Source organism: Sturnira hondurensis, unplaced genomic scaffold (assembly GCF_014824575.4).
Source record: "Sturnira hondurensis isolate 20B ecotype Veracruz unplaced genomic scaffold, ASM1482457v3 Scaffold0012545, whole genome shotgun sequence".
In the NCBI taxonomy this organism is placed as follows: Eukaryota; Metazoa; Chordata; class Mammalia; order Chiroptera; family Phyllostomidae; genus Sturnira; species Sturnira hondurensis.
In genome coordinates this window covers 1,156,247-1,183,951 of record NW_028085176.1, presented here as the reverse complement: position 1 = coordinate 1,183,951, position 27,705 = coordinate 1,156,247, and the positions used below count along the sequence as shown (strand labels likewise).

The 27,705-nt window shown below is 38.1% G+C and overlaps 1 protein-coding gene across 3 annotated transcripts in view; it reads right to left on the bottom strand.

Annotated features, from left to right (window-relative positions):
- DIAPH2 (diaphanous related formin 2) overlaps positions 1–27,705 on the bottom strand; it is a 902,023-nt gene that overhangs the window by 262,913 nt on the left and 611,405 nt on the right. For all 3 annotated transcript variants that reach the window (XM_037060830.1, XM_037060831.1, XM_037060832.1), the window contains one exon: positions 10,894–11,058. In XM_037060830.1, coding sequence (XP_036916725.1) covers positions 10,894–11,058 — 165 coding nt within the window. The remainder of the gene's footprint in view (positions 1–10,893; positions 11,059–27,705) is intronic.

The following is a 27,705-nucleotide window of genomic DNA, read 5'->3' as shown; positions in this document are numbered from 1 at the left end:
GTTTCCGTGGAGGAATGTTCAAGCTTAATGTAAAATTGATAGAGGTTTGTTGTTTTATTTGCTCATTCATTTTGAATTAAACAGCCACACAGTACACATACTCACTCAACAGAGTCTACTTCCCCCACTGACTAGTATAGTGAAGACATCATTATTCATACATACACATTCTAGTCCACTCTTCTTGGCTGACAGGTTATATTAGTATTGGGCAAAGCATTTTCATTAAACCATATTAAAAATGGCTGCGGTTTTTCTGGAGAGACCTAATATGTATCATGTTTTTTCATCAGTAGTTGTGTCTTTGATTTGTTTCCTTTCCCACAAAAATGTAAGCTCTGGAGGCCAACATTTTGATTTCTTCATCTTTGATCATTGAATTCATTGTGTTATGAATTTATTAAGGAATTCTTGTTTGTCCTTAGTAATTAGCACTGTGCTTGATCCAAAATAGGCTAATTATAGTGATGATCATAGAAGATATGAAGATAAAGATATTACAAGGGAAAATGGACTATTGTGGAGGTTTGGAAGTACACAGAAAGGTTTCCTGGGCCCAATGGGAGTGTTAGGATGGGGTTCTTAGAAGAAGTGACTTGAACAAGCTGGTAAAGCAACTGGGGAGACAGTGGGGGGAGGCAAAGAGAGGAAGGAGTAGGCAGATCAGTCAAAAGGAGCTCCATGGGTAGGTGACCAGGGAGAGTACTGCCTCCCACTACCTTTATCAGGGCTAGGGCATCTTTTCCGATAAAAGATTGATTAGCAAATAGACAAACAAATGAGGATGAAGCTGAATCAGGAATAGCTCAACAAGCTGAGAGAATGGTACTGGTACCATTAGCCTTCAGGATCTTCCTGCTCAGGTTGTAACAAGCAGACATTGATAATAATCAATAGCTTTGGATAATGTTAAGACCACTGGAAAATGTCAGATTGTATACCCTACTGTTTATCTTACAATGTTCCTATTGCTTGGTGTTTGGACATAATTCAATAACTTATTCATAGGGAATACTTCCTTGAATAATTCTATTTGAGGTATTGTTACTAGAACTAAAACTACTGCATTTTCCTTCCTGGTTCTAGTTCTTACTAGACTTCAATAAGAAAAGTAGACACTGAAATGATTTTGTTAGTATTTTTCAGTGTTAATTATTTCATTGTCATATGTATTTTTCTTCTTTTTAATATATTTTATTGATTATGCTATTACAGTTGTCCCATTTTCCCCCTTTCACTCCCCTCCACCCTGCACATATTCTCCCACCCCCATTTCCCCCCTTTAGGTCATGTCCATGTGTCATACTTGTAAGTTCTTTAGCTTTGACATTTCCCATAGTATTCTTCTTGCCTTCCTCCTATTTTCTACCTACCAATTATACTACTTATTCTCTGTACATTTTTTCCCCTCTCTCCCCCTCCCATCCCCCTGTTGATAACCATCCATGTGATCTCCATTTCTGTGGCTCTGTTCATGTCCTGGTTGTTTGCTTAGTTTGTTTTTTTGTTTTTGGTGTGGTTATTGATAATTGTGAGTTTGATGTCATTTTACTATACATGTCTCTAATCTTCTTTTTCTTAGATAAGACTATATAACATTTCATATAAGAGCTTGGTGATGATGAACTCCTTGAACTTGACCTTATCTGAGAAGCACTTTATCTCCCCTTCCATTCTAAATGAAAGCTTTGCTGGATAGAGCAATCTTGGATGTAGGTCTTTGGATTTCATGACTTGGAGTACTTCTTTCCTGTCCCTTCTTGCCTGTAAAGTCTCTTTTGAGAAAATCACTGACAGTCTGATGGGAACTCCTTTGTAGATGACTGTCTCCTTATCTCTTGCTGCTTCTAGGATTCTCTCCTTCAGTTTACTCTTGGCTAATGTAGTTATGATGTGCCTTGGTGTGTTCCTCCTTGGGTCCACCTTCCTTGGGACTCTGAGCTTACTGGACTTCCTGTAAGCCTATTTTCTTTTCTAGATTGGGGAAGTTCTCCTTTATTATTTGTTCAAATAAGTTTTCCACTTGTTGCTCTTCCTCTTCCCTTTCTGGTACCCATATAATTCGGATGTTGGAATGTTTAAAGATGTCCTGGAGGTTCTTAAGCCTCTCCTCATTTTTTGAATTCTCTTTCTTCATTCTTTTCTGTTTGGTTGTTTCTTTCTTCCTTCTGGTCCACTCCCTTGGTTTGAGTCCCAGTTTCCCTCCCATCACTATTGGTTTCCTGTGCATTTTCCTTCATTTCACTTAGTGTAGCCTTCATTTTCTCATCTAATTTAGGACCAAATTCAACTAATTCTGTGAGCATCATGATCACCAGTGCTTTGAATTATGCATTTGATAGGTTGGCTATCTCTTTGTCACTTAGTTGTATTTGTTCTGGAGCTCTGATCTGTTCTTTCATTCGTGCCATTTTTTTTGTCTTGATGCAGCTGTTAAGTAGTGAGGGGTGGAGCCTTAGGTATTCACCAGGGAGGGCAACCCACATCACTGTGTTTTGACGCTGTGGAGGAGGTGTCCAAGAGGGAACAATGGTGCTTGCTTCACTCTCTGCTGGATTTTAGTGTCTTCCGCCGCTTTCCTTAAGAAAACTGGGCCCTTCTGATGCTGGTTCCCAGGTAGGTGGGCTTGTGTACATTCTAGGACCCTGTGGGTCTCTTCAAGAAACTCTTCTGTGAGGCTGGGAGTCTCTCCCAGCACCTCAACCCCCCACAGATGTTTTCAATAAGTGTATTGAGGCTTTATTTCCCAGCACTGGGACCCTGGGTCATGTGGTCTGTCTCACTCCCCACTTTTGCTTGGTTTACCTGCACACAAATGTAGGACTGCCCAGTCAGCCAGCCGCCATGTTCGCAGCACTCCTCCACAATCTGTTGCCTCACTGGGTCTGCTAGCAGCTGCCTGCACACCTAGGGTCTTCCCACTGCTGTCTTGGGTGCCTTGGGTCGTCCAGCCACCACTTTTTTTGCCGTGACCCCTCTTTGTCTGGCTGCCCGACTCCACCCCTCCTACCAGTCTGGGTGAATATGTCTATTTTAACTCCTTGGTTGTCAGACTTCCATACAGTTCAATTTTCTGTCAGTACTGGTTATTTTTTGTTTCCAAATTTTTGTTGCCCTCATTTTGATTGTGCAAGGAGGGACAGTGTGTCTACCTATGCCTCCATCTTGGCCAGACGTCTCCATTTTTGTATATTTTTCAAGGGCAACATTCAGCTTGCCAAAAACAATTTTAATGACTTTCAGAAATATTTTAAAACATTTATAATTTACAGTCGCATAATATTAATCTAAAATGTATACATATTTAAACACTCATTATACCAATAGGCACTATAATTATGTTGGGGAATTTGGGTTTCCTTTATACCATTTATGCCAATACTGTAATAGGGTAAGTCACACCAGAGGTCTCCGAGAGACAGGGTAACACCCCCCAATCCTGCAAAGAAGCAGTAGGACACATGAAGGCTGCTGAGGTGGCAGATTAAAAATACCATGCTTTCTCCAAGGGGGAAAGTCTGCTGATGGAGAAGGCATGGGGTTTAAGGCACACTGCATAACAAAGACAGTATAAAACAACCTGTAGGTATGAACTGCATGCCGAAGGATGCTGCTGTCTGGGGCAAACTGTAAACAAACACAACCTGACTGTGAGATCATGCTCTGGAAGAATCACTGGTAACATGGCTGGGGTTGGGGAAGCTCATATAGTGCCAGGTGGGGAGCTTCAGGGGCCAGATGGATGCCATACCCTGGATGGACAGATGCCTGTGTGCCTGTGTGTAGCTGGGGAACTTTTGCCCTTATGAAAGGTGGCAGCTGTCTGAAAGTAGGTCAACAATACCAATGAGCTGACAAAATGGTAGAAATTGATGCACTGTAGGAATAGCTGCACACTTCCACTGGCTTCCTGTGCACATAGGATTTAGGGAGGGCCTTTTAAAAGCAAAAGCATGGAAAGGCTCTCTATCCCTTACCTGTTTGCACTCTTGGTACTGGCACTTGGTATGGAAAAGACACTCTCTTTCTTTGAAGTTTGGAGCAAGCTTTCTCTCTGGGCTTTTAGCAGATGGATGTTCTGGCTTTCTGGCCCTGCTCCCCACATGGATGGGAGCACTTGTGAGACAACAAGATGCTGGACCCACCAGGTGCTTAGACAACACATGGATGAGAGCCCACTCCTAGGGCATGTGCCTTGCCAGGCTCCTAGCACCTGAGACACCATGATCTAGCGCAGCACAGCACACAATTCCTAAACCCCTACATGGAGACTGACAGGAGCACACCCTAGATCCTGAAGAAGAGAGCTGCTGCGAGAAGATGGCAACTCTGAAACCCAAGGGTGCACATTCCAGAGAAGATGGAGATGTGTTTGCATGGCTGGCTTAAACTCCAAAAGGACAGTCAAGGGAAATGGGGAACTTCTGGCTGTGGTTTTGCCTTGTAGTTTTAGGGAATAAGAGAAATTCTGGGTCTCATGGAGAGGACGACTCTGAGCAGGAATGCTCTTAGCTCTACCCCATCTCCCCACCCTGCCAAGGTAGAATCCCTGTTAATAAATACCTGTTTCCTTCAACATAAATCATTGGGTCATATATAAGGGTGCCAAGTGGCCAAAGCCCAGTTTGCACAGTTACATTATGACACATTCCTTTAGTTCTTTGTATTGTAATATTTAGCTTCCCTATACAAGGAGCAATCATTTTAGAAGAATTAGACGTTTACTTTTGGCCCAAAGTAAACAGTCAAACAGAATACAACAGTTGATAGGTGAGAGCTTTTTTTAAAGAAGAATCCAAAGATGTGTGTATAATAAGGTAAAGGCTGTTCTCTGCACAGCTAGAGAATGAGGTATTCTGGTCAAATATTCTGCTTAACAGAGTTACCATATATTTCACATGGATTGCCTATTTTCAAAGAGTTGCAGTAGATCAAAGTAAACCTAAGGCTACAGTAGTATGGGTGGTCCCAGCTGAGCTCAAAGGGAATTATCTGGGTGTGTGTGATTAAATAGAGGGAGCTGCTGTGTCCTCAGGGGCTCTATTTGCATGAAAGTATTTGAGCTGGCATTTTATTATCTCTGTCTTTTAGGAAAAGGAAGATATATGCCTAGGTACCTGAACAAAATGGAGGAAGGAGAGCAATCATGGGTTTTAAAGCCTTCATCTCTCCAGGACTTGAAAAAAATTTAAGCCACTGGGGAGAAAGGGATCATGAGAGAAGGGAAAAGAACTGTTTTTATGAAGGGTCCTGTGAAGCATGGCTATCTCTGCACTGAGGATAAGACCATTATGGTACTCTGAGGACTGGTGGCAAATATGGAGCAGTAGGAGACTGCACACTCCACCCAGACATAGGCAGGCACTTCCACTGTGGGCCTAGAAAACAACTTTATCAGCAAAGACTTTAGTAAAGGGGACTGGAGAAATAAAGACAGAGCTTTGTCTGTTTTGTTCAATGTTATGGCATCCTAGAATTGCAGGCACTCAAATACTTGTGGGAAAATATCAGGTAGTGATTATAGATGACATGTTTTCAGCCAATAGGAGATAATTCCTGATGTACTCCTGGGAGTTGAAACTTTTCAGGGACCTTAGTCTTGCCACAATGAGTAAAGAAGAAATAATTTGTGATATTTGGATTACTGTCACTAAGGTGACCCCTCCCATCTGAATTCACAGGTGATGAGAACGGGAGACATTTATCTTATAAATAAAACTATACTATTCAAGCCACACATCAGTGTTCTATAGTTTCTTAAGGACATTGTTATAATATTAATTACCATTTTATTGGCAAAGGAAAGATGTATCAATTTATGAGACATCTAATAGAAATTTTAGTTGATGAAATTCTGTATACCATAGTTTACATGATTAAGTCTTTTCTTTGTTAATGAATATATTTGGTTTCTTCTATAAGTCCAGAATTTTTCTAACACTGCACTAAAGTTACCATTAAATGTCAAATGTTTTGTGAATTATAGATTTAAAAATGTGTCAAAATAACTTAGTCTTCTTAGATCAGGAATTACATATGCAATCTTTCAAAGCAAACATTCCTCCTCATTTCTTTCAAAGTAAATTGCATTTAATGAATGAATACAGTCTTCTGTATATTATCAATTTAGTATTTTGAGTCTATCTAAATGCAGATGCTTACTTTGGCTTTCCAATCACAGTTTTGATTTAGACATGATTGCCTTCCTCTTTAAAGAGAAAGGTGGCTTGAGAGGCATGAGAGCTTCTGAAAATTATGTATCTTCATGAGTCAACACAAGACAAGTTTAGATTTTAAAAGAACAACTAATAAGATGGAAAGAAGTACATCCCTAACTATGTTTCCTAACTGAGAATTAAGAGTGACTTTGGTTCCCATAACTCCCCATGCCATACTAGCTATGGGAGAAATTAAGGTATAGTGACAACCACACATTTGTGTCTGAGATTTCATTTAGTTTTGATATTACTGTACACTCGCAAAGTTTCTTGCTATTCTAACAGAATCAAGTCCTCTTTGGCACTTGCTGTTGTGTTCTGTGGCTTTCACTTTCCATACGTGACATCCCAGTCTGGGAGAAGAGGTCATGCTAAGTGATTATATAAGGCTTATTCAGACATACTTAGATGGTCTGGCCTTTAAGTAACCACAGTTCTTTAGATTTTGTAAACCACTTTAATTTTAAACAGCATAGATTTTATCCTGAGGCCAAATGGATGCCATTCAAAGTTAGTAATGGTGAGAGGAACAGACACAGACACCAGTCAGGGCATCATTGTAATCGTGCAGGCGAGACACTGGAGGCCCTGAACTAAAATGGCATCAATGGGGGTGGATAGAAATGGATAGATTCAAAGATATCTAGGAGGTAGAAGCAATAAGACTGAACAATGGAATGAAACTCCATGATTTATACATATTACTTAGCTTCCTAACACTTAGTCATTCTGATGTTCCTCTAACAGCTGTCCAAGAATTGTTAAAGGAAAGTCCTAATTAAAAATATTGAAGTTTATCAAATGAACAATAGCACTCATTCAGTTAAGGGGAAATCTTCTAGCATGATTAGTAGTAATGATAACATTTCCTTCTTAAGTTATGTCAATGACTCTAATTCTATGAAGCGTTGTTCCTATATTTCTACTATGTGAGATATAGAATGAGAACACATATATGATAAATATCTATTGAGTGCCTAGGTAACAATTGTTCTGTAAAAAACAAGACAAAAATACACAGAAGCAGTAGGAAGGTGACATATTTTAAAAAGAAAAAGTATTTTCTATAACATATTTACAGCTATGAAAGTTATTAAAGTATTACATTCACCTCAAACACTTTCTCAACTGCTGTAATTAATTTTTATGCCTCAGCAAGATACTGTATGGTGGCAAAACCTACAAGGTTCACTGATTTTGAATATTCTATTGACAATAATACCCCTAAAAAAGACTGTTGAGTCAAGTCTTTGAACTAGTAGAATGACTGAAACATAAAGAAGAATAAGCAAAAAAGATATTTAGATATTATATAAATACTGAATTTTATTTTCTTCTACAAAATATTCAACCTAAATTTAGGAATTATTAATTAATCTTGCCTATAATGTAAGCAGCTTTTAAAACTCCAATCTCAGAGAAGCCAACTGGAAAGAGAGTCTTAATTCTGAAATTAGAAATGCTTCCAATAACATATATCTTTATACCAATATAGTCATGCAGCACACTCATCTTGAATATCTTTAATATCTTCATTAGTGGAATATTAATGATATTGAATAATGAATAGAGAAATATCTCAGGAAGATTATGTAATTTTGCTTTCATTAATTTGAATGTTATTGTTTTGAAGAAGGTCCTAATCCATGTCAATACCTTTTGTTTAATTCCACTTTCCCCATCCTTTAGAGGATATCTCTTTGAGGAAGATTTTTTGGTATGTGCATTTTGTTTATGCTACACATACCAAATAGATCTCACAAAATGGAACTCTGAGCTCATCTGGAAGTAATTTTTGGTAGCACATGAATCAGAACTCTTATTTTCTTCTCAGCACTACTGGTATTTTATTGCTTCCATCTACAGCACAATATGCTTTTAGCACTGAGAACCCTGAGGTCAAACACACAAAACACTAAAAAAAATGGGAACTTCTGGCGATTACAATTTTTGTCTCTCCTTCAGTGTCCTTCCTTCCCCAGGGAGAGTGAACTCTCTTTTGAGCTCACTATGAGACAGGACCATGGTGGGCACAGATGATTGACTGAAGTGGGTGATGTTGATATAGGAGTGTTCGGCTTATAGGTCAGGTGTAAAACCCTTAAATCTGCTGGCCAAAGTTGGCTTGTCAGACTCCTATGAATTTTTCCAGACTCTGCCCAAATGTTTCTTTCTCTATGAAGACTTCTCTGGCCCAGCTCAGGAAGGGTTAGGCAGCTCCTCCTTAGTATCATTACAGCATCTCAACATATTCCTACGACAGCGCTTATTCAGTTATATTTCATTTATTTGCCTCTCTCCCACCACCTATGTATAGGCAAAGACTATTCTCTTCACTTTATCTCTAGATTAAAGCACTACCAAAATCAATTTGGCTCTCAATACATAATAATCAAATGGATGGACAGAGAATAGCTAATAATAATCTTCATCTGCATAGCACAGGTTACACGGTGTTTTCACATCGTAGAAAGGAAGACGTGGCAGGAATGATCCATATTTTGTAAAAGAAAGAACAGATAGCCAGAAAGATTACATGACCAACCCAATTCAAAAGAGCTAATAACTCGCACAGCTAGTTTTTATGCGAGCCAGTCACTAAAGATGGGTAGACAGAAGCGGTAGTAGTAGTGCTCTAAGATGGCAGTGGCTGGCCGGGACACAGTGTGGAGGCTTGGTTACCTGTTTTCAAAGCTTCCGAACACAGTCTTAGCAGTTTCTCAAGAAGTTAAATGCACACAATACTGGAATTCACGTGGCAACTTATTTACAATGAAAACGGTTTGTGACAAATCATTTCCCTGTACTTGAGGTACATGCAAAGTAAAGCCAGTACATATATATGTATGTGTGTCCTTAGGTATGTAATACACATATATGACTGTCTCTGAAATTCCAACCATGACTCATAGACTACTAAAGAATAAGTTCTTAGAGATCAACAATATAGTCCCAACATTTTACTAAATGAATAAATGAATAAACAAATAAATAAGCAAACAGCTAAAAAGGATAAATGACTTACCTGCAGTCACGTAGCTTGTGACTGAGAGCCCAAGGGCACAGACTCAAGTCTTCTTACCAATTATACCCTTACATGTTTTAAACAAGTTATGATTGAGAAGTACTACAAGTATACTTCTTAGCATGTCTTCTAAGTACCTGGCTAATATGATTAAACATAAGCTGTCAGACAGAAATGTTCCATCATTAAATGCTGTAACATGGGAGAAATATATCAAATTGTATCCTGTGTCTATGCATTGAGGAGGTGGAGGAGTACAGGCAATATTTTAAGGTACAATCCATGTTAAAACAAGGTACTCAATAATATTAATTACATTTATTTCTCTCCATTCACCCATAGACACTCATGTTACAAATTAATCCATTAGATTTATCTTTTCGATATGTCAACTAAAGTGTCTTGTCTGGTCCCCATTCCTTTTCAACATGCTTTCTTTTTCATTTTGAAAATAATCTAAGTAGATATAACCTGCGTGTTCATATGTTCATATATTTATGACTTTTAAGTTTTGAAATTAGTTGGACCACTCATTATCAGGATAACACATTTTACTACTGGTTGGCCAGCTTAAAAGTTAAAAATGTGTGCCTATTAAAAGGCAAACACCAAAGGCCCAAACAGGTTATATTCTCGGCAAAAAAAAAAAAAAAGAAGATAAATGATCATATTTATGAAAGTTTTTGGTTTCACTTCTGCTACCAGGACTGGGGCATGCTCTGGTTCCCATGTCCTACGTTGGTAGATGAAAGCAAATGCTTTGCACAAACATATCTGTATCTCACAGGCTGTGCAAGACACCGAAACCACATGATTTCATGGGGCAACCACCCTTCATTAAGAAAGGGAGCCTTATTTAACAAACAACGGCTTTCGATAGAAACATACCTCAAACTGCAATCATTCGTTTGCTAATTGGTCTTCCTGCTGGGAATAACTGCTAGAATTCCTTCTTTAAAATAGATGAACCTTTACCTGTTTGATATCAACTACAGTGCATATCGTTCTTCACTACCATCACCAGTCTGTGCTCTTCTGCTCCACACCTGGATGCAGAGTAGTTCTACACAGTTTTATACAGCAAAACTTTGGTTTCCCTCTAGCATCATAATTGTCAGACTAATTGCCCCCCTTCAATTAATGCTAATATTTAATATTAGTACTGAGAAAGTTACAGCTGGACACAAGAGCCCACATTCTGAAAGAAACTTTAAGTATCCAAGGTAATTTATATAGTCCAACTTAGAATCCACTTTTCATCTAGACTATGAAAGAAACCTGTTAATCAATCATAGTATTTTAATGTATTAACTGAAAGAATATTTTAGATATGAATTTTTAAGCTAGGTGAAATTACAATATTATGTTGTATACAAGTCAGGATCATTTAAGCACCATTTATTTTCTATAAAATTTCAGTAGAAAAACTCCCATGTGTACCCAAAGTTGAAGATAATTCATTTCAGTCTCCAGTATACATTAAGTCAGCTAACAAATTTTATTCATGTCCCTGGTAGAAAATATCTGTCCATTCCTGCTAAAAAGCTATAACAAATCAATATGGTCAGTAGTTACATAAAATTCCAATAGAATAAATTATTTAAAAACAAAAGCAACAGGCCTTGTAATACTTGAAGATCTATTACTTACCAGAAACAACGTTCGGAAGTTGCTGAGATCACCAAAAAACTCTTCTATGCTCACGGTCTTAGAGTCAAAAACAAAGTATTCTCCGAGATTCTCATAGAGCTTTAGCATGTTGCTGTGCATGGTGGACAGTTTGTCATACTGCTCTCTGGCGCTGTTGGTAAAGCTGTGGCTTTCTGTTAAGGAACATGATCCAACAGTATCTCAAAGGCAATCACTAGATGTTAGATTGAATGGCATCACCATTTCTATAAATACTTATGTATTAGTTTGCTAGGGTTGCCATGACAAAATGCCACAGACTGAGTAGCTTCAACTAGAGAAATGTATTTTCTGACAATTCTGGAGGCTGGAAATCTAGTATCAAGTTGTTGGCGAGTGTTGTTTCCTCTGTGGCCTCGCTTATTGCCTTGTTGTATATACTGACTTCCTTGCTGCGTCCTCACAGGGTGAGCCCTGTGTGTTGTCTGTGTACTTATCTCTTCTTATGATGATGACAGTAGTCACATGGGATTAGGGCCCATCCTTACAGCCTCATTTTAAATTAATTACCTCTTCCATGGCCCTATCTCCAAATACTAACATTCTACTGTTCTGGAAGTTAGGGCTTCAACATATGACTTTGGGGCAGACACACTCCAGCCTACAACAAGTTGCTGGCATCATTATATCTGTTAGTGGGTTTTGAAAATCTATAAATTAGGCAGAAGTATTTAATGTATAACCATGCAGAACATGTTTGCTAAGTCAAAACACATAAGTATAAGTACCGGCAAAGTGCCTCATATCTTTTTTTTATGTACAAGGTACAGTAAAAAATAAACACCAACAAAAAACTTAGAAAAAAGTATAGATTTTCTTTTTTCAATACACATATTCCATATCAGTTATGTATGTGTGTGTTTATCGCTCATGAGGAGGGGGAGGAAGAGGGGAGACAGAGGGGGAGAGGGAGAGACAGAGAGACAGCGATTGGCTCTGCCGTAGTTCCACAATATAACCTTATTAAAATCCAGACTGCTGTTTGCTGAGCCTGAGCCAAGGAGCCAGATAATTTCTAACAAGTTCTAAGCTGATGCTGATGCTTCCAGTCCAGGATTATATTTTGACCAGTATGCTCTACGTTAGTAGTTATCCAGAAATCAGTTACATCATTGTTTTACAAATTTTATTGAAAAGTGATAACTATCACTACTATTCAAAGCACAAAATAAATGAAATATATATTTGTGTCTGACTAAAGATATCTCGTATTTAAATTCATACATATAAAAAGAAATTATGGTATTTTCCCAATTATACAAGATATATTTTTAGAAAACTATCTCTTGCTCTGGCCAGGTGGCTCAGTTGGTTGGAGAATTGTCCCATAGACCAAACTGTCACTGGGTTTACATCCCAGTTGAAGTACAACTAGGTTGCGAGTTTGATCCCAAGTCAGGATACATATGGGAGGCAACTGATTGATATTTCTGTTTCTCTCTCTCTCTCTCTTCCTCTTTCTCTAAACTCAATAAACTTATCTTCAGGTGAGGATTAAATAATAAAAAAGATAAGAGAAAATGAAAATTATCCCTTTAGAGGACTTAGAAATATAAAAACATAAGTAAACAAATTTGCCACAACACAGAAGCAAGTATTCTTACTATTTTAAAGCATTTCCTCTGGTCTTCCTTCTACGGCTGATAATCTATGAATGAGAATTGCTAAGAACACTTTCGAGAAAGGTAAGCAGCCTAACCATGAAGAACATAAGAAGCCAAATTCACCTTCTAAAATTAGAGCTGAATCTATTAAAAATCAACAGCAATCACAGAAGTAAAATGTCTTTAAACGGAATAGTAATAGACTTGGAATTGTAAAAGAAGAATAGCATGCTTCACAGTATGCTATGTTAAGACCTACTATACTGTGTCTTAATAATTTGTGCTAGTATTTTATCAGGTACTGATAACTGTGTCTAGAAATACTTGATTTTATAAGATTTTCTGAAATTTTCAAGGTGTTTTATTATAACCTGGGGCCAAATTTATTTTCCCCGGGAACACAGATCCAGTCTTACAACAGAATTCAATGGGGAAATCAGACCATTTCTGGGAAATTACTTCACAGCTGACACTTATGGGATTGCACATGATCCACACAGGGAGATGCCCCTACCCACGTTCTTTCTCATGGTACTGAAATATTAGCATTCATATTAGCAAACCATCAACCTGTTCCCCACTAACAAGTGACATTAAATCTTTTGACTCTTCAGTCCATTGTGATGTCAATAGACCTGAAAGAATGTATTTCTGACTTATTCTACTTCATTTGTACCAATGAACGGTTATAGGTACTGCTACAAACACAGTTTTGTTTAACCTCTGAAACTATCACTACAATTTTAAGAAAGTGTTCAACATCCCACTTAAGAGTTGCAGAAATATGACAATACCCTTCATTTTTTAGAACAGAATGAAAGTGAGATTTTTGTTTTCTAGTCTCTCTTCCCTAAATGAAACAGGCTCATTCCAGAGACCCGCTAGGCAGAAACACTTTGCAAAGGTCACTCATTCTCTATTTTCAGTGCAGAGTACTAAATCACATATTTCAGAAAGCTTGACATCTGTACAACACAGAAGAAAAAAAAGCAAGAGGTAAAAAAGGCAAAAAACTGTGTTTTCCATTGATCATAACACAGATTTTCACCAGGTAATACACGTCCATGTAGTGATGCACAATTTCATAAATTTGTTCGAGAACAAAAACTGATTTCAGAAATTCTGTCTGTGTACCAGAGTGAGACATTCTGAAAAGGAGAAGGGCATGAGAAAAATTATTATTCAATCCCTATAATCCCTTGAAGAAAACATATGTGGAAACAAATATAGCTTCTTGTCATCGTTCTTGGTGGTATTTTTCTTTTGCCTCTGACTGCCAATGGCAATGGCAAGAAAAAGAAAATGAGAATAAGCAACTGGGACTACATCAAACTAGAAAGGTTCTATGCAGCAAAGGAAACCATCAACAAAATAAAAAAGTTATCCTACTGAATGAAAGAATAGACACTTTTTTCCAAAGAAGACATGCAGAGGGCCATCAGACATCTAAAAACATGCTGAGCATCACTAATCATCAGGGAAATGCAAATAAAACCTGAAGATGTAAAGAAAATGAAAATCTTGTCTACTGCTGGTAGAAATATAAATCGGTACAGCCACTACAGAAAACAATATGGAGGTTTCTCAAAAAATTAAAAATAGAACTTGCATATGATCAAGAAATTCCACTTCCGGGTATTTATGCAAAGCACATGAAAATAAGTTGAAAGAACATATGCACCTCTATGTTCATTGCACCACTGTTTACAATAGCCAAGCTTGGAAGCAACCCAAATGCTCATCAATACATGAGTAGATAAAAAGTTGTGGTACACTTACACAATGAAACATTACCCAGCCATAAAAAAAAGAGTAAAATCTTACCATTGGCAACAACACGGATGGACCTAGAGCATATTCTATGCTAAGTGAAATAAGTCAGAGGAAGACAAATACCATTATTTCACTTATATGTGGAATCAAAAGAGACAAATAAATGAACAAACACAATTGAAAGACTCATAGATACAATGATTAATGTATTGATTAGGTTAATGGTTGCTAGAGTAGAGGGGGTTGGGAGACATGATGAAAAAGGTGAAGGGATTGAGAAGTACAGACTGGAAGTTACAAAATAGTCACAGGGAGGAAAAGCACGGCATAAGGGGCATAGTCGATAATACTGTAATAACTAGGTATGGTACCAGGTGGGCACTGGAAATATCAGGGAAACACTTTGTAAAGGAGATGACTGTCTAACCCTTATGCTGTACACCTTAAGTAATACAAAATAATATTGAATGTAAACTGTCAATAAAAAAATTTTTAAAATTTCCCTGGCTGGCGTAGCTCAGTTGATTGAGAGTGGGCCTGCGAACCAAAGGTTGCCAGTTTCATTCTCAGTTGGGGCCCATGCCTGGGCTGCGGACCAGGTCTGCAGGGCGGGGCATGTCAAAGGCAACCACACATTGAGGTTTCTCTTTCTTTCTTCTTCTCCTCCCCTTTCTCTAAAAGTTAATAGTCTTAAAAAACAAAAAAAATTTAAAAGAAGATATATGTACCCATGTGTTCATTGCAGCATTCTTTCCAAAAGCCAAAATATAGAAACGGCCAAAATGTTCATTGATGAATGAACAGGTAAACATGTGACATCTGTATGTATCTGTGATATCTGTATGTATGTGTGATATATGTGTGTGTGTGAATTATGTCTGTGTGCATATGAGGTCTGGAAAAAATGCAGTCATTGTTAATACAATAAGAATTGTTTGCATGACATCAATGAAAACTGACAGCCAAGGACAGGGGACTGGAGTGCACATGCGAGAACAATGATGACTTCACTGTACTAGTCAGTGGGGGAGGTAGACACCATTGAGTGAGCATATGAACTGTGTGGCCATCACATTCAAAATGACTGAGCAAGGAGAGCAATGAATCTACATCAAATTTTGCATTAATCTTGAACATTTCTCTGTGGAAACTATTCAGATGATTCAGAAGGCTGCAGGTATGGGCAGCTGGTGATTGGAACCTTCATCACGGCAATGCATCCACTAATGTATCACATCTCAGGCAGAGTTTTTGGTGAAATATCAAATCACTCAGGTGAAGCAACCCCAGTACAGCCCAGATTTGGTGCCCTGTGACTTCTGGCTTTTTCCAAAACTAAAATCACCCTTGAGAGGGAAGAGATTTCAGACTGTTGATGAGATTCAAGAAAATACAACAGGGCAGCTGATGGCGATTGGGAGAGCTGTGTAAGGTTCCAAGGTGCCTACTTTGAAGGGGACTGAGGCATCATTGTCCTATGTACAGTGTGTCTTATGTCTTCTTCAGTAAATGTCTCTATTTTTCATATTACATGTATGGATATTTTCTGGACAGACCATAAAAATTTACACACACACACACACACACACACTCTATGTGTTTATACACATGCAATGGAATACTAGGTAGCCATTAAAAGAATGAAATCAGTCAGACAGGCAAAGATTAATAATGTATGATTTCACTTACATGTGAAATCTAAAAACAAAACAAATGAACAAATGAGATAAATGAACAAAAATAAACTCAGATACAGAGAAGAGATTGGTAGTTGCCCAAGAGGAAGGGGGTTGAGACTGGGTGAGACAGGCAAAAGGGACAAGAGGTACAAAGTTCCACTTATAAAATAAATAGGTTATGGGGATGTATGAACAGCATGGTAACTACAGTCGATAATACTATATTGCAACTTTGAAGGCTGCTCTGAAAGTAAATCTTAAAAATTCACATAACAAGAAAAAATGTGTAACTTCGTGTGGTGACAGATGTTGTCTGGACTTACTGTGGTGATCACTTTGCAGTGTATACAAATGTTGAATTAGTATGTTGTAACCTGATACTAATATAGTGTTATATGTCAATTATACTTCAGTTTAAAAAATTTAAACCTGATATAGCTATAATTATTCCATAGGCATGTACTCAAATAGAAAGTGAATGATTTTCTTTTTACTTTTAGGTACAGTATATATTGTTTTTTATTCTTTTGGGAATTGTTCACACCTGTCTATAAATTTGTTGAAGGTCGGTGTAATCCTTGCCCCTGACTAGTAGAATAGCTGATGGGGTTTAGAACATGCTACCCCAAAATATGGCACGGTGGAATACTGAATATTCTAAGCTGAAGAAGTTTGAGAAAAAAAGAAGCAAGAAGGTCGCTCTGATCTTTTCTTGGTCTTTCTCTCCTGAAGTAACTCATAAGGCCCTCATATGAGAGGGGGCTTCCTTATATCGGGAGAAAAGGACCATTCATGTCTCCAAAATGAGAGGATACTAAGAAGAACCAAATGAATAGGCCTTGCTAAGTTATTCCCAGTTTACTACACTCACCCCATGTTCTTTGATCTATCACGTCTTTCCATGACTTTCCACTCTTATCAATCCTAGCATAAAAATACACAGGTTTAACAATTTCTTTGGGTCTTATTTTCCTATTAAACTGTATAGTGTCATGTGAAAGTTATATTCAATAAATGTCTATGACTTCCTCCTGTTAATCTACCAATCTACCATGGTGAGTTAAATTTTTCCACTGAGCCAGGGTCCCTAAGAAGGTTGAGGAATACTTTTTTACATAGAAGTACTTCATCAAATATTAGTCAGGGAAAACTGTGTATCATCATACTTAATTTTGATGTAAAGGGTAATTGTTAACACAGAAAACTTGTTCCATCGGAACTGCCTTTGCAGAGCACTGGGGATGAAGGAGCTGATGGATCTCACAGTTAATTGAGTGAAATCAGTTTTACAATTTCTCATCTTTGTGGGCCGTACATTAGTTATGATTTTAATAAAAACGTGAAATTTAAACATCATTACTGCTGGATGATTGAGAACCTGGAAAGAAAAATTAATTTGAGATCCACTTAACCTCCACACAAGCTTTCGTTAGCAACATGGCATAATTATGAACTTAAATAAAAGGAAGTCACAAATAGATAATTTATTGAAGAATACAGAGAGCATTTCCTCTTCTCACTACCTCCCAGACGAAATTTCTCTAAATGCTTAAAAGAAAATATTACCTTTTCCTTTTAAATGAAAAATGTCATTTTAGTATAAAACTATTAATATTTCAAAAATTTAACTGAAAAACAATAGTAGGGCATATTAAAGTACCCAAAATTTACTTAAAATCACACTTTATGTGATGAGTATGAGTTGGCATTTCTACATTTTAAAATGTAGAACATTAACAAGGACAATATTGAATTTATATATTAATTTGCATTTGGATTCAACTTAATACTTTAAAAAAGTTCAGGATATTGACTACAAAATTATTTTTAAAATATCTAGACTACAAAATCTAGACACAGACAATTAAATAATATTACAAGGATACCATAATCAATGATTAAGAGTTTAAAGCAAAGTTTCTACTTTTTAACATATAGGAGGCCATTATGATACAAGAGATATGAAACTATTTTGTCATGAAGCCACTTTTTCACACATGGCCTGGGTCAGCAGGGTATAAAGAAAATGCTTTTAAACCAGCTTCAAATTAAAGCTAAAAAGTGATAGACATCACAGAGGTAGGAGGTACCATGAACATTGCTACTTTTCTCTACCCTTTCGGTATTCACTCCCTGTGTCTTCTATGTACATTTATTTTACCCTTCCTTTGAGGACAGACTCTATCATTACCCACTGAGATACCCAGCACGATGATTTTGCCATTTACTCAAACGTATGTATTAAGTGCTTAGGTATCTTCTAGGTGCTGAGGATATGGTAGTGAGTATTCATGCAAGGCCGCTGGACACTGCTTTTATGGAGATTACAGTTTAGCGGAAAAAACATACATCAAACAAATAAATTTAAAAAAAAAACATGTTTAAAATTACCAATTGAAAACTTTCGTTGTTGGGGCGTACACCTGGGAGACCTAACATAGACTTGTGGAGGGATGTCAGTGCGCCATGAGTATAGTAAAGCCTCTTGAAGGATCAAACACTGAGAGAGACCTGAAGGGGAAAAGCCAGGAGAAGGAGCACCTGGGTAGTGTGAGTGAAGGCGCTCGGATATTAAACATGTCAGGAACGCAAAGAAGAGAAGAAAGGTCTGGAATTCTAGAGCCGGAGGAGGGACAGGCGTGGGAGATCGGAGAGACCCGGTTCCGGAGGTATGGCGGGGGCCAGGTTCTATCAGTCTCCTGAGCGTGCTGAAATTTTTTTCTGAGAATAATGTTGAGTCATTGAAGAACTTTACGCAGGGAGGTAATAGGATAAGATTTCTATTGCTGGAGGGCATAAAAATGTTAGCTTAATACATACATATAACAAATACTAACAACAATAAAAAAACAAACCCAGGACTAATGGAATATAGAATACTGTCCAAAAGATAGTAAGTCTACTTGCTATATCCTAACTACTGATGAGGAGAGTATATGTTACATAAATATCCAATTAAAGTATATTTGATAAATTATTAAGAAGGTCACAAAGAATCAAAGGCAGTTAAAAAACAGCAGATGTTAGTCAATATGTAACTATTGAGACTGGGATATAAATACTTGTGTTTAGAAATAAATAGTTGTGTATAGAATAGCAAAAGACTTGTGATTATAAAATTTTGAAATTGATAACCACATTTTGGAATGTCAGTACTATTAATTAATATCCATGGTATGCACACACAGATATTAATTGGGTCAAGTTGTAACAGGGTGCAGCCAAGAGGGGGCACCCAAAAAGGGATTTGGAATGGGGTCCAGAACTCAAGGTGTCCAGGAAATGTTAAGATGTCCTCACCCCTTCACCCCCACAGGTGTGAGTTCGGGAAGGGACACATGGAGCAGGGCCATTGAGAGCTGTTTTGCACAGCCACAGCTTTGCAGCTAACCTCTGGCGTGGTCATTTAACATATCGATAATCTTTAACAGGTTGAATAGATATATTAAATAGCTGTGGCCATGCTCTAAGCCAGGGGAATCGAAGTGCCTTCCACCCAAGATGTAACTGGGAACAGGTCCCCTGTGTCCCCTGCATGGGAGCTTGGAGATGATTGACTCCATGACATGGGGCCACACCTGGCCAGACTCGCGATGGCAGCCTAGTAAACTTGGAATAATACAGGAATGCTGGCAAGTGTAGCCGACTCGAGGAGTCGGAAATGGGGCTGCAAAGGAGGACTGGCGTGGGGATTTAAACCCAAACACGGCGGCCATTTAAGGAGAGGGAACCATGCGGTTGTGGCAGTACAGAGAGAAAGCCATGCACTTCTGGCAGAGTGGGGACCCCTGCAGCCATGTGAAGGGTAGAGAGCTGAGGCTCCGCCAGAGTTGGGACCCCCGCAGCTTTAGTAGGGGGAACCGCAACGTGGTTTTAGCAGAGAATCGCCACTTGGTTTTGACAGAGGGGCGACCCACCCCCTTCGCAAAGCTCTGGTGGAGGAAAGAATCATGTAGTTTTGGCCAGAGTGCAGACCCCTGCAGCTCTGGTAGAAGAGGACCACGTGGGTTTAGGGTGCTCCCTTTGGCCACGTGACCTGGGAAGCAGGAGAGACTTTGCCTGGAAGAAGGGTGAAAGGACTCTTTGCCAGTAGGCCGTGAGAGGGTGCTACATGGCTTTGGATTAACTGGAGATCCTGCTTGGACAGCAACACAGCTGACGGTGCCAGTGGCCTGAAACACAGACATGTGCTTCTTTTCCTGAGTTATGGTATGCCAAACTAGGGCAGGGGGCGAAGGAAGCACTATGGGCATCTGTGGGTATCCAAAAGGACTTTGATATTTTAATGGGGACATTGGGTCACTATTTGAAGTCTGTATACCTTTAAATAAACCTTCCCTTTCCTTTTCACAAATCTCTGGCATTGACAGACGTCTTTCCTCTGGTGGTGGCCATAGCGAACCGTGGCCCCTGTTGTTCTGTAACAAAGTCATACCTCCAGCCTTGCCTCACATTCAACTCTCAGCAGCATTGTAATGGCAATCTTGTAATGACAATGCAAAAGAAACTGTGAGAGATTAAGTCGAGAAAAAGAAAGTAGAGTGGCAAGGCATGGCTCCTAGCCCTCAGTGACTTTATAAACTAGAGCCAGGAGACAGAAATAATAGCAGAGCAGGAAAAGCAGTAACTAATGTTCACTGAACTCTTACAATGACCCAAACAATGAAGTAAATGCTTTGCCTTATTTATTCGTCCCAATGGTCCCATAACACATATATACTATGAGTAAATCCATTTTACACATGATGAAATTAGTCTCAAAGTGATCGATAGACTTTCTCAGTGCCATCTCCGTAGTAAATGATGGATTCAGGATATGAACCAGGGTATCCTTCCCCACTCCCCCATAGTACAAAACTATATACATTTAACCAGCGTGCCATACTGCTTTCTGCGTTTATAAAAAATAAATAAATAAAAATGTATGGTAAACATAAACTAAGCTCCATAAAGGAATTCAACAAAGATGTGAAAATACACAGAAAAAAGTGACTTAGAGATGATCAGGGAAGTCTTTGGAAGCAAGGAACTTTCCATTTCCATCTAGAGGTATGAAAAGGGTCTTTCTACCCAAAGAGAAGACACTCCAGGCAATAAGAATGCAATAAACAATGGTGTAAATGCATCTGCAGTTATCAAGGAACATTTACCATTCAGGGATAATACAGTCTGAATAGGCAGGGAGACGTGATGAGTCACAGAATAGGTCACCCCAAACTATGCCTTGTTGGCATGAGAGTTCTTTTGAGTTGAAAGCACTGGAGAACGCAGCAAATGCAGGGAGTTTCTCTGAACTCCCCTTATTTGCTTAGACAGATTATCCAAGAAGAACTCAGCTGTCCTAAATCTCTTCCCTTGGAGTTTCACCAACCAGCAAAGGTTGACTCGTATCCAAGGAGAGGAGACTAGAAGTTGACACCACAGCCAGACAAACTCTGTCACATACTATCATGACTTCATTTATTCTTCTAAGGGAACATTTGTCTTTTCTAAAAATCCATTACTCTCCCCTCTAAATGGCCTACATTCTCTCTCACTTTCCCGCATTAGGATGGCACGTGAGCTCTCAAATCTCACTGTTTGTTGGACATTCACTGTCTCCCCTGTGATGTCCCTGTGAACATAATATCAAAAATTCATAAATCTGAATACCTTTCCTCCTGTTCACCTGTTTGCTGTTAGTTTGTTTCACAGACCCAGCTCCCAAACCTAGGGATACAGAGGGCAAGTCCTTCCTTCCCTGCTCCTGTAAATGCCCGTGTTGAAATGCACATGCAAGTCAAGTTTTCTTTGTAGGCTATGAGTAATCTATAATTTTTATACAGAGAAATATGATCTTACCTGTTTGTAGGAATCTACTTCTGGCAACAGTGGAAAGAATGGTTTAGAAAAAAGAGAGACTGAACCCTGGGAGAGCACCTAGGAAGCTACAGAGTAGCACTGGGAATAGGAAGGAAAAGGGAGAGTCCACAGGACATGGTGACGGACTACATATCAGCAGTTAGAGAGAGGGACGTATCTAAGGATGCCACTTGAGTTTTCCAGCCCATGTGACTCAAAGGTATGTTTCATGTATACTTATTTAGAAAAAACTCAGTAAACAAGAGGGGGCAGGAGACAAATAACAACTAATTTTGAACATTCTGAAACATCAGGTGTTTATGTCTAACAAGCAGTTGGAAATATGTGGTCTCCTTGACACCTTGGAGATAAGCTTGTGTGGAAATAGTGAGAACTGCAAAGCCATGGAAAATGGAGCAAAGACAACTTCTTGTCCAGTCAGATCTAGGTCAGAACAGTGCCTTAACCATGCTCCCTTACCACCCCTTTGGTCCAATGAGCACACCCTGTGTCTGATTATGTTTGGTCTTGATACACTGCCCCCACAAATATAGACTATTCTGGAAATCAAACTTTAACTAAGAGAACAAAATATCAGACCCCACAGTCTGGGGTAACAGTTTTCAAGGATCATAAAAGATCATTTACTGCAAATGCCAGTGAAGCGAAACATGTGGTCAGTGTCAGTTTTGACCAAGGATCGTTCCCTGAGGAACTAAATTTTATTGTTTTGGGTAATGCCAGAATTAGGTATGAAGGAATTTAAGATACATTACTATAGATTCAAGAATAACTGATGCCAAGTGTCTGAGAATCGCTGTTTCTCATCATTGTGTGCAATGTTTTTTTTATAACACGTACTTCTGCTACATTGCTTTAGAATACATTTCTAGGTATTTGGGATGGATTGTTCACTGTAAAATAATTCTCCATGTTCTTTGGGCATTTTATTTTCTGGTTTTCTTACACTTGCTTTCAAATGCCCAGGTTTGGGGATTATTATACTGAATTATAGATGATTTCCAATCACGCACTTCCAATCCAAGTAGTTGTTTCAAATTCATCTTATAATGCTTTATTACTTCCTGCTTATCTTTCCTTAACTAAAATCACCAATGGGGTACAGGATTGGCATCAAAAAGGAAAAAGTCTTCCAAACCAAGTTGACTCACACAGTTAATAGGCAACTCTGTGCATTCTAATAACATGTAAACTGATGCAAGATATTTAATAACTTTTTTGAATGGACAGGGTACTCTGTAGGATTCACTTCTCATAGAAATGAAAAGAGAGTAACTAAAGTACAAATTCTGTAAGGTTCCTTCCAGCTGTAAAGTGGTGGATTCTGGAAATTTTTAGATAAAAAGGATGCACTAACATCTTGAGAAACAGTGATGAAAGTGCTTGGATTTCTTTAATGGAAATACTCCATTATATAAGCTAGTTGCTTAGTTTTACATTGCCTTCCTATTGTAGAGTAAATGCAGTTGAAGCTAAATATATTTTGCACATTTTTTCTTGGTATGAAACAGGGTTAAGGGTCTGGTAAGTACACAGCAACCTCATCCTAAATTTGACCAACAATAAACTATCTCAAAGACAAACATGTTACTCTTAAGTAAATAATAGCAGTGAAACACAACTTTGTATTTCTAACCCAATTGTTTACTGAGAATTCTTATTTCTTGTTTAATCTGAGCTGCTGGCCACCTCTGACATTAAACTTCCAAACTGTAGTTCGCTAAACTTTCAAGAACTATCTTCACTTAACAAGAGTCCCTTCATGCCATTGCCTTACATAAATTTTCTTTAGATGATCATATAAACCTAACTTAATACTAATCTCCTCTTTCTCACTTACTAAAAAATTTTGCAAGGTTGAAAACAAATGCATTTCAGGATATAAAGAGTATCAATATCTCAGTCATGGCAGCCAAATATTTCAGAACATTTTCTGTGTTTATTCAATAGGGTTACAGCTATGTGGGAGCAACCCCAGGCCAGAAATTCCAGGAGGAAAATTTTATTCATTGCTATAATTAAATTATCTCAGAAAAATCTTTTTTATTTGCACCATATTTCTTATGCTTTTTAGCAACTCATCTATTTTTTAAAATTTCTCTAAACATACATGCATTTATGGGTATATATACCTATGCATGTGTGTGTATATATATATACACGCACACACATACACACATTTTTGGATTTATTTATTTTACTGTGTCACGAATGAACTCTGTGCCCTTTCCAGTATAAATTAAACATATGTCTTAAATATGAAACTGCATCATTTAATTCTGAAAGACATGATTAGATGCTTTATGTAGAAGAAGGTATTCAAATATAGTGGCTTTATTTCTAAACAACACATTATCTTTCTTTTCTTTCCTTTGTTACGAAAGATAAAAATGTGGCCTGTGAAATTTTTCTGCTTGGGGAAAACAAACAATAACATAACAGCTTCAGTAGTGTTCAGTCTGTGACATGGATACAAACTAGGACTGCAAATCTATCTTTAATGTGTTTTCTCTCTCTAGGTGTTCCTGACATCTCCAAAAATCATGTGATCTTAGGAATCATGTATTTCAATGCCAGTGTGCTATGCAATGCCAGCGCTTCGACAAAAAAGAAAGAAAGAAAAAGGTAGGATCTCAAAGAGATATTTGCATTCGCCTATTCATTGCATCATTATTCACAATAGCCAAGAGGTGGACATACATCTAAGTGTCTGGAGACACATGAATGAATAAAGATAATGTTGTATATACATACAATAGAATATTATTCGACGATACAATAGAAGGGAATTTGTCATATGGTACAACATTGATGTACCTGAAAGATATTATGCTAAGTGACATCAGCCAGACACAGAGGTGCACATACTTCGTGACACCATTCATATGAAGAGTCTAAAACAGTTGAATTCATAGAAGCAGAGAGGAGACGGGTTGCTGCTAGAGGAAAGTGGAGACTTGCTGTTCAGTAACTATGGTTTCAGTTACAAGGTGAAAAAGTTCTAGAGATCTGTGGTACAACATTGTGCTTATAGTTATTTAACATCTCTTCAGAGACTAGACCTTAAATTATGTATTTTTTGCACAATTTTTCAAAAAGATAAACTTCTATTGAAGTCATTAACTACACACACACGCACACGCGCTCACACAAAATGTATCCAAATTTTTACTCGTAAGTCTGAGTAGTCTCAGGATTCTTGCAATTTCACGGTAGAGGAGACGATGACTTTCTCCTTCTCCCTTCTCCGCTGCCAACTTAGTAAGCACAGACCTTGCTTAGGAGCCCTGAGGAAGTGAATGTGTATTTGTGTCTAGGAATGGAGACAGGGCATGAAAAATGACAGTGGGTGTGCCTAGAGAGATTTTGAGACTTACATTTCAGAGCTACTTTGTGACTTAGAAGCCTTTTCTAAGTGTTAGCAGATTTACCCAGGGAATAACAATAGAATTGGAGCTACAGGGACAATAGAAACATTCTATGATTAAGCTAACTCTAAGCAGAGTCCCTGGCTGGTACCCTCCTGTGGGTTCTTCCCTTTGTAACCAACACCCAGGTGCCCTGGAAGATGCGTTGCTCCCTGACAATACTGAAAGTAGTCGTTGGCTGAGCTAAGGAAATTCAGATATGGGGATACGCTGCAAACAAGTGATGCAACAGGTTATATATACCGGTGCCCAAATAAGTGAGACAGTCTCACACACACAAAAAAGAAAACATAACACTAAAAACAATTGTTAACCCACACTTCTATTGTATATTAACACTTTGATCTTCCTAAGTTTATTGCTTTTTTAAAAGGATTTTGTTTACTTAGAGAGAGGGGAAAAGATGCAGAAAGAGAGGGAGAGAACTACTGATGTGTGAGAGATGCATCAACTGGTTGCCTCTTGCATGCTCCTGGAAGGGGCCTGGCCTGCAACCCAGGCATGTGCCCTCACCAAAAATCAAACTGATAACCTTTTGGTTTGAAGGCTGGCACTCAATCCACTGAATCACACCAGCCAGAGCTATTGTGGTTTTTTTTTAAGTGGGTAATTTCCTTTTAGCATCTCAATGTATTCTCATTTTAGTGGGGGGGAGTATCTGTGGGGGAGTTATTTTCACTCATTTATATGTATAAACTAAAATGCATTTCTTGTATCTACGAATACCCAGGCATTGTAAAGTCACAAGAGCAAAGTGTGCCAAAATGTTAGGCTGTTAGTTCTTTTTGCATAAAGCACACGTCCAAAAACATTTTAACCGAATAGCAGATGGCAGAGGGAAAAATCAGTTAGATTGCAGTGTGGGTGAGATGTGCCCAATACACTCTGTAAAGATATAAACCTGGGCATGAGATACAATATTAAGAAAGTGGAGTGTCTAATCTGATTCTTTCATCTTTACTGCTTTTGATTTATCCTGTCTCTGTAAATACATTATCATTTTTATCATGATGACTTAAAGCTATATTTTGATAGGAAGGGGGTTGGAAAGAATATGTTTACACAGTAATACATCTTGGGAAACAATCTTGGAATAAAGACATAATGAGGTACAGTATTTAATTTAGATAAAATACTGATGTATTAATGAAAAATGATGAATGTGGCTATACAGTCTCATATACATGAGAACTGTCTTCAGCTCATTTTTGAAATCAAATTAACAGAATATTTATATATTTTAATATTACTCAACCTATAAATTATTTTTCTCAGTCCAAATAAGTAGAAAATAAGGATATGTATCTCAGAAGAACATGTGGAAAATAATTAAAATGTTTGCACCTTTACTACTGATTCAGTACTCTCAGCAAATGAGAACATTTTATGCCTGGCTGGTGTGGCTCAGTGGACTGAGTGCTGGCCTGTGAAGTGGGAGTGGGAGTCACAGGTTCGCTTCCTGGCCAGGGCATCTGCTTAGGTTGCAGGCCAGGTTCCCAGTGGAGGGCACATGAGAGGCAACCACACATTGATTCTCTCCATTTCTCCCTCCCATCCCCTCTCTTTAAAAATGAATAAAATCTTTTAAAAATGGCATTTTATTTAAATTAGGTTGAAACTGAGATGGATAAACTAAATAGAAAAATGACAGATGCCAGATCTAGAAAAACAATAGGATAACCTAGTACTTTGGAGCCTATGGCATATTTTTAGAGCAAAATAATATGGTTCAATTAGATGTCAAAATACTATATCCTTAAATGTTTTGATATTATTACAAAACAAATACACACAGGCCCTGGGCTAACAACAGGGAAAGAAAATGATTGCTCTTAGGGGGGGCCTCTTTGCTTTTAGATAAATAAGGAAGGAATTAATTAAATGCATTGTAGGGAAGGGTATGAAAAATTCTATTTAAAAAGGCAATGTATTTATTAGGGAAATGTTAACTTTGAAGAAGGATTAAAAACCTAACAAAGAAATTTCCTAAGCTTGCAGACACCTGTCTATAAAAATAAAACCTGCTGAACATTTAATATTTTAGATTGCAGGCACAGAAATTCATTCTAGTATAACTATTGTTTATAACTGGTAGGGAATCATTGTCAGCCAGCTTTTCAAACTACCCAATCAAACAACCTCTTTCTCCTGTTTACTTGAGTCTGCTCCTGTTTCTCTCCTCTAGAAATGACCAAGTAAAAATATCACAGAGATACCTTCCACGAAAATACAAAAGCACGACATGCATTGCTTCTCCAAGACAGGTGTGCATAAATTACTGTGGCAGGCTGTGAGTGAATCTCCGCTATTGTGTTGCTGAGCTTAATATATGCACATTTGCCAAGTGAGAGGATATTAATCAATCATGGAGAGTCGTTAAGTGCAGCCCAGCACAACAGTGAGACCGCATCTTGTTTTCCTTTGATG